At 49.9% G+C, this 8,154-nt stretch overlaps 1 protein-coding gene across 1 annotated transcript; it reads right to left on the bottom strand.

Moving 5' to 3' along the window:
• Positions 1 to 2,840: 2,840 nt before the first annotated feature.
• RAB7A (RAB7A, member RAS oncogene family) lies at positions 2,841 to 7,183 on the bottom strand. The gene is made up of 5 exons (XM_010193472.1): positions 7,119 to 7,183; positions 5,974 to 6,100; positions 4,989 to 5,207; positions 4,343 to 4,471; positions 2,841 to 4,178 (listed from the first exon to the last, which is right to left on the bottom strand). Exons 1-5 carry the CDS (start codon positions 7,169 to 7,171, stop codon positions 4,083 to 4,085), a joined length of 624 nt encoding a protein of 207 aa, XP_010191774.1. The 5' UTR covers positions 7,172 to 7,183; the 3' UTR covers positions 2,841 to 4,082.
• Positions 7,184 to 8,154: the final 971 nt, after the last annotated feature.

The raw sequence follows: 8,154 nt of genomic DNA, 5'->3' as shown, positions 1-8,154 counted from the left end.
AATAACACACAGACATACACAAACGTTTGTATGTATCTATATCTAGACCGAGATCTAGATCTGTAGCTCTAGAGATTCATAGTTAAATGCTTTCATATAGATAGAAATAAAATATATGAGGGTAGCCATACCTATGTGTGAGATTTTTTTTCCTCCTCTTTCTCTAAACGTGTGTGTATATGGAGAAACCATCGAATAAATGTTTTATGTTGCACGTGTGTGCACATTGTTAAGCCTGCGACCACGTATGTTGTGTAAAGGGAAATCTGTAACGAAACTCCCTGGTGCTGAGCCTTGGGGTGTCAGTGGATGACACAGCAACGTGCGCTTTCAAACACACACACACACACACACACACACAAACACAAACACACTCCATGGCCACGCTGTCATTTGTGCTTCCTTGTTTTTTGGCTCTCTAGCTCACAGAAGATGTGCATTCCTAAGTACGTACATAGACACATTGCTGCTTGGCTGAGTGCCTTCAAATATGTAAAACACGCACACGCAGATGTTCAGCTCAAAGTATTTCTGTGTCCCTGTGGAGTCTCGACCATATTTTGTGCTTACGAGCACACATCTCCCTACGAGCACCCTGGGGTGCGTGCGGGGCAGGGGTCTGTGCACACCTGGGTGCTGGGGTGGTGGCAGCGGTGGCAGCCGTTGGGGGCTCCAGGTGTGCAGGGACAGGGCTGGCACCCTGCCTGCCCGCAGCGGCGGGTGCTGGGCTGACAGGAGGGTCCCACTGCAGGGTCAGGGCAGGGCGCAACGCAGACACGTCCAGCCCCAAGCCCACCCGGGACGCCACTGCCAAGGCACTCACCGAGCCTTCGCACCCTGGGCTTCGCAGCTCGGCCCCTCCGTGCCGCTCTCCATGCGCCAGTGGTTGATCTTTAATTTCTTTGATGCTGCTCCCCCCCCCTCCAAAGCCCCTGCAGCTCAGATGTGGTTGTGTGATTCCCCAGCTTTGTATTTGCACAGCGTCTCCCAAAGCACAGCTGCTTTTGCAAACGGCTCCAGCCACCGCCCCCAGGCTCCAGCCACAGCCACCAAGCCCCACACCTGGCTGTCCTGCCACAACCTCGCCGTTTCACTCCAGGCTCACACCGCCCTGCACCTTCAGGGTGCCGTTGTAGCTATTGCCTCTTGCATCTGGTGTGGACTAGGGAGTCAGCCCCCTCCGTCAGCCAGTCTCCTTTTTTGGGTCTTTCCCTCCTGCCCAGCCAAGACCCAGGCAGAGCAAAAGCTGCCCTTGAGCTGGGCTGCCTCAGTGCATCACCTGAAACCACAGCCCTTTCCAGGACAAGGCTTCCTCTGCGCTGTGCCCAGCCCAAGTCACCCCTGTACGCATGGGTACAGGGCCCCTGCAGCTCACCAGGCAGAAAGGTCAGCGCAGCAGCACAGGCCAGGAGGTGTCACTGATGCCACAGGAGCGGCTTTAAGCACACTTGTACCCTGCAGGGACAACCGGCCCAGCCAGCTTCTCCAGACCACAAGGATGATGAGCGACTCTTGCAGGAACACCAGTCCCCATCCGTGACAGCATCAGCAGCAAGTGCAAGAGCAGGGCACTACACCCCACTCTGCTCACCTCCTCCACCCCTGGCTTGTGTAGTCATGTGCACTTATATCCTATTCCCACCTGCAAAAACATCAGTTTGCAGGCGATAAATCAAATCCTCCCCACCCCTTTAGCATCCGTAACATCCTGTGGGGGAAGGAGGCCCCCAGCTGCTTCCTCCTGTGGAGCACTCCCCCTTTCCATGTCCCTGCCCGTTTATTTGATGGGAGAGAGTAAATGCAGCATTGCCACAGGGCTCTTCTGCAGCTGCACCAGCCCCAGCTCCACCACACACAGCCAAAGCAGCAGGAGGTAGGTGCTGAATCAAGACCCCTTCCTTTCCCCAGGACACCACTTTGTAGTTACTGCTCCCCCCTCTCCTGGCTTAGCTTTCTCCACGTTAAGACTTTATTCACAGAACACAAAGGCAGAGTAACGCTTTAAACAGGGCTGAGCAGAAGGCCCAGGTCTTTCAAAGAGATGCAGACAGGAAAGTTGCCCCACCACAACACTTTGCTACTGCAGAGTAGTTATACAGAATTGATGTGGACAGCAAAAGCCCAGTCAAGTGAGAGGAAAGCACGAGAGGACAAAGCCATAGAATAGGATATAGAGCACAAAGACTGTTAGAAGGCTCCTGAAATAACTGGCCTCATTTCTTTATACTTTGTTTTCCATCTTCCTGTGGGCACAGAATTTGTGAGCTCAGCCTTGAGGAGTGCAAGCAGAGGCTAATGCCCAGCATTCAGAAATTCAAAGGCTTAACTGTGACTAGGCTGGACGGAGGGAAGGTCCTTAACTCACTTTAAGGTACCCTGGGCCAGCCTTGCTTCTCTTCCAGCTGAAGCACCAAACTGGTGAGGGGGAAGGGCTCAGATAGGAGTCAGATTTTCTCACCAACCCCTTTTGGAGAAGGGCAGCAAGAGCTTTAACAGCACCAGCCTCCTCTCCACCCTTCCACCAAGGTTTTCATGTGCCCAGGACAGCGTTGAAGGGCAACGCTCACAGAAGAGCAATCGGATCCAGCACTGCTCCTGCCACTGCAAGCAGTTCAAGAAAAGCAGAGGGGTCACTGCTCTACTACAGTCTCAGGTCAGCCAAGCAAGCAGGGCCTGCTCAACCCATTCTTGGAAACCAGGCTGGAAGGCACAGACTTTACAACAGTCAAGAAGCACAAACATCCTTCAGTGAGCAGGCACTGACTTGCTAAATGGTGACTAGACAGGGGAAAGTATGTTAGTGAAGGAAAAAAGAGTCAGAAACAGGAGTAAACAAGGAGGTTTGTTCTTGTTAAGTTTATTGGCATCATGTTTGTCTCTTTACATAAGAGCTCAGCCTACGTACTAGAATGTAGACCTCTGGAAAACAGGTAGAAGGGCTCCATTTAAGCAAGCTACAAACGCAAGAACAAATACCAGGAAGAAAGGAAGAGAGGAAAGGGCCTAGATTGCCAAGTTTTTCCATACCAAAAATCCAGATTAGCAGTCAGTAAGAAAGGGAAGATTCATAGTCCAGGTCACTCATCGAGACACAGCTACCACAACCCAGGTAGGAGAGGAGCTCCTTCCACAGTACAGAGCCACTGGGGCACCTCAGCTCTGGCTCCTTCTCACGCTCGCTCCAGGATGTTAGGAGTTAAGCAGTAGGGGAGGTGAACAAACGAGGTCATTTCATAGCTGTATTTAATTTTAAATCCAATAATCCAGTGTGCATATCAATGCTGTTACGCAAATCTGAGAATTTAGATACAAGGAAGCCAGACAGATTTTCCAGAAGATGAAGCCTTTTGGCCTCAAAAACAAGAAGGCTTACACAGTTCATCTCTACTGTACAGAATACTGCCTCTATCTGGACTTTGTGTTGCTAGCACACCGCGGTTCACAAGTGTCCTCCTCACTTTCTACACAATCTGTGTTTCAGTACTTGAACATGTACTTCAGGAATTTTACACTAATTTATACATTTTTTTAATTGGTTGCATATATTAACATGTACTATAAGATTTTTCCTAAAGAAGCATTACATAATACATGGATACTGTAAAAAGATCTGATTAGTTAAAAGTAACAAGCATTAACAGAGATACATACAAAACTCAACCTAGTTGGACTGAGTGCTGAGCTTGCAATGAACTATGGGTAATCAGCCTTTCCAGTTGCAGCCTTCACTGGGGAAAACACGAGACAGTTAAAAATGTATGTAACTTGTTACACAGATTACCTGTAAACAGTTTCTCTCCATTGGACACCTGGAATTAGATTCAGTTCCGAACATACATAAGAGTTTCCATTTTAAACTAAGAGAAAGGTCTGTTACCATGAAGTGTGATGTGGATGGTGTGGGGACCTGAGCTCTGAAGTGCGGGACTCACAGATGCTCATGGGAGATGGGTGGATTTTGGCAGCTGGAGATGGAAATTTTTTTTAAGTTTCATTTTAAACACAGAAGAGGGGCTGTGTGTTTGAAGGCCTAAGTGTGATATTCGTTTGTGAAGGACTGTGCTCAACCCCTCCCTCTCCCCTCAGCAGCTGCAGCTCTCTGCAGAAGCCTTCACTCGGTCGTTCTTGTCTAGTTTGATGGGTTCGGGGAATTCATTGTAAAGCTCCACTTCGGTTTCCTGGGAAGAGAGAAAAGGGAGGAGTCAGTGGTGTGGCTCAGCAGACAGCTCCCAGCATGCAAGGAGCCATTCTCAGCTGGGGAAGGCCACTGGAGAGCCCAAGGCTGCTGAGATCAGCAGGCAGGACCAACACTGGCAGAGGGCACCCACCAGCCCCTCCCTACCTGTTTAAGTGCATTTCGTGCAATCGTCTGGAAAGCTTGTTCCACATTAATGGCCTCCTTGGCACTGGTTTCAAAGTAGGGGATGTTGTTTTTACTGTAGCACCAGGCTTGTGCCCGTTTTGTGGTGACCTGGGTGGACAGAGAACAGCATCACCACCTTTAGCCATGCAGGAACGGGATTTTATTTCCGGGGCAAGGCCAGAGACCCCTCGTACCCAGCCTGAGCTAAGACAGCAGCTCTGACCTCACCAAAACCACAGCCTGGATACAGAGCACAGGCCACTGCTGCCCACCACCAGATACACTCGGCTCTAGGGCAAGGAACACCACAGGGCACAGACTGCTCAGGCATCTGAGATCGGGGATCTGCTGCCACAGGAGTTTCTCAGTAATTCAGGAGGAGGAGAATCAGCTCTTCTCCTTGCATCTAACCCAGGGAGCTGCTCAATCCTTCCACCAGTGGGCAGGAGCATGCTGTGCACAGGCATTCAACCCTCCAGGCAGGAGAAACTCTTCCCAGCGGCACACAGCAGCTGAGAACTCAGGCACCTCCCACTCCTGCTTCTCAGATAACCCTCCCCTGTTCCCACAAGGTCTCCCACTCCAGCAATTCGCTAAGGGGAGGTGAGCAACCCCCAGTACTCACTTGTCTGTTTTCTAGGTCAATCTTGTTTCCCAGCACAACAAAAGGAAAGTTCTCAGGATCTCTCGGACTGGCCTGAATGAGGAATTCATCCCTCCAGCTGTCTAGGGTTTTGAATGTGTTGGGGGCCGTGACATCAAACACCAGAACACAGCAGTCTGCTCCCCTGTAGAAGGCGACTCCCAGAGACTGAAATCGTTCTTGGCCTGCTGTATCCCATATCTGTAACAAAAGACAGGGCAGATCAGCCAGCTCTAACACAGTCCACATTTGTTTCAACACTCCCCACCAGACACCTACAGCTCTCAGCCAGAGAGGAGCACCTGGAAGCTTGGGAATTTCTGTAGGCACTAAGTATCAAGATGCAGGCACGAAGTACCAACCCTTCTAAAGGCAGTTAACCCTTTTTGTGTTCAGTCTCAGCCTTGTTCTGGGTAAGCAGGACTTGGGGATTAGGGTCAGCAGGTGACCTGGCTACTGTGCTTGGGTGCACTGGGGTACCAACACAGTCCAAACACTCTCCTCTGATGGCTGCAGCAGAGCTTGTGCTGCCTTGCAGTCAGTCCCACCATGGAGAGATGAAAGCTTCAGATACTAGAGACAGAAGCAGGCTGGCAGGTTAACACCATACACAGGACTCAGGGCAGAACAAGTAGTTGGCCCAACCAAGGAGCCCTTTCCAGTTCCTGAATGCTAAGGAAGTGCATCTTTCTACCAAGATCCAGTTTACCGACAGTACCAAATGCCAGTTTGGGTTTTTTTTGGGGGCCTGGCAAAGGTGCTCTCAGCAGAGCCTAAGCTGATATTCACATTCCCTTGTTCAGCTCATGTACAGATTTGTAGAAAAGCCCAGAGACACCTATGGCCAAGAACAGTTCAGTACAACCAGATTCACACCCACATACAGATCCCTCACTGCTCTGGACTACACCAGAGCAGACACTTCCACACAGGGACCCCTTGAACAGGGAGCAGAGTCATTCCTTACCTGCATTGTCACTAGCCTGTCATCCACCATCACCTCTTTTGTCAGGAAGTCTGCGCCTATCGTAGCCTTGTACTGGTTACTGAATTTCTTGTTCACATACTGGTTCATGAGTGATGTCTTTCCCACTCTGTACAGAAAGACAAAAAAGGCTATTTACTACCACAGAGAGAACATCCCAGAGCTCTTTGCCTTCCACCATCGCCTCCTGCCCTTTCAACGGGGGAAAATGCACCCACCTCTGCAAGAAGGGGCTTTTACATCAACAGCTGCTGAGGCAACATGCTGAGTAAGAGTATCAGCTACCTAAGGATACAACGGATTACAGTCTTGAGAAACTTTGTTTCCCCATCAGTAATCTGATCCTTGGTAAGGAATATGCATCACGTTATGATCATGAGGGCAATTTTGGAAGAAGATTAAGTGTCCCAGAGAAACCCACCAGAAACAGTCATCTTCAGCCTCTGCAGAAGGAGGTGGAGGAACACAGCCTCAGCTGGCAACAGCTCACAGACACATTTGCTAGGTACCCAGAGATGGAGATCCTCCCTAGAGAGCCAGCACAGAGGCTCACAGGCCCTCTCTCACTCCCTGATCAACAGTTTGCCGGGCACAGAGGTATAAATAAGCCTCATGTCATGGGAGTCTGGTTACAGCCTGCATAGTGAGTAACCTGCAACAGCAGAGCAAAGGCTCTCACTGCAAGGGGCAGGCTCCAGCCACATCAGACAGAAGCTGAGCAGATGGCTCGGTATAACCCACGTCTAACAGAGGCAGTTTTAAGAAGTCATCTAAGACTACTTACTGGCAGGTTGTTTGTTTTTAATAACTAAGTGTGGTGGTAAAATGACCATTTCACTTATCCCCCCTGCAGAAAGGCTATCCAGTGCTGCTACTGGAGTGGTCTGCCCACTTTATTTCCTCTGTTTAACATTGTGGCAGGACTTCGAGATGTTAAACTGCAGGGGATCATTCAGGACAGAGGGTGGTGGAGTGTTCTTAAAGCCATAAGGTAACACAGCTTTCTGGGGCTGTAAAACCTCTTCTCCTGGCAGTGCTGGTTTCTTACAGCACATCCAGGCTCTCACTAGCCAAGAGCACTGCTCCAGCCAGATGCAGATTAGCAGCTTAAAGGCTCCTCTACTTACCCAGAGTCTCCAAGGATGATGACTTTCAGTAACACTTTCTTCCTAGAAGTCATCTTTTACACTAGAAAGGAAGCAGAATTGCATCAGACACCATTAGACTGGCATTCCTCAACACAGAAAGCACCAAGTTTGGAGTCCCAGCAAGGAACCAGCAACAGGCAGAGCCCAAACTCCTGAAACCAAAGTCCTCCAGTCCAAGACTACATTTGAGCACTAACCAGGTGTCTGCCCATTCCACAGGCAGGCCCATGTCAGACCAGTCATTGTAACTTGGTATTGACAGGCAGATGAGCCAAGCACTCATCCTTTACAGTGTCAAGTCCATTCTATAGCCTATTTCCAGGGCATTTTGTGGGTATATTAGCCTAGGCTCTCTCTCTGGACCTCACTGGAGGCAGTGCAGTAAAGCATATCAGCTCCCAATACAAACTAATTCTTACACATGCTACTAAGTGAGATGTAGTCAGAGATGTGTCCAATATCACACAAGCTTTACACTGTTCAGTAGTTCCTCAGTAGAAAAAAAAGGGCAAAAAGATGTGGCTTCCTCCACCTTTCACGCTCAGCTTGGAGAAGCTACAGCTTTCTCTAACAGCCATACTTTGTGAAGGTGAGGAGTCCCAAGGACACACTGTGGTTGAAGCGGTCACAACGTAACTGCACAAGCCAGCCCAATTAAAAGGAAAACCGCTGCCAGACTCAGCAGCTTTGCTGAGAGCACACGAAGCTGACTACTGCCACCTCACCTTCAGTGGAAGGACAGGCAGTGACAGCGACACCTCAGAGCATTCAGTCATGTCTCTGCCAGATCATGAGCTGTTTGTTCACTCACATCCTGTCGTGAGTCCAGGCCACTCTGTGGGCAGGTGGCTCTAAGTGGGCCACTAATGGTCCATCCAATCAGCAAGAGTGGGAGCCCAGCTCCAGAGACCCACGCTCCCACATCTCCTTCAGATTAGTGAGGAAGCTTGAAGTGCAGCAGCAGCAGCAGACCTGAATACACTTCTGGATGTGCTTTAGCACAGAGAAAGCAAGT

Source organism: Mesitornis unicolor, unplaced genomic scaffold (genome assembly GCF_000695765.1).
Source record: "Mesitornis unicolor isolate BGI_N332 unplaced genomic scaffold, ASM69576v1 scaffold16421, whole genome shotgun sequence".
In the NCBI taxonomy this organism is placed as follows: Eukaryota; Metazoa; Chordata; class Aves; order Mesitornithiformes; family Mesitornithidae; genus Mesitornis; species Mesitornis unicolor.
Note: the sequence above shows the minus strand (reverse complement) of the source record. Positions and strands in the feature narration are given on the sequence as shown.

Excerpts from the sequence above, each read along its gene's own strand:
- RAB7A (XM_010193472.1), bottom strand. The coding sequence starts at position 7,171 with ATGACTTCTAGGAAGAAAGTGTTACTGAAAGTCATCATCCTTGGAGAC. Across the intron at positions 4,472-4,988 it reads TTGACCTAGAAAACAGACAA|GTCACCACAAAACGGGCACA; the intron begins GTGAGTACTGGG and ends CTGTCCACCCAG. Across the intron at positions 4,179-4,342 it reads CACGAAATGCACTTAAACAG|GAAACCGAAGTGGAGCTTTA; the intron begins GTAGGGAGGGGC and ends CTCTCTTCCCAG.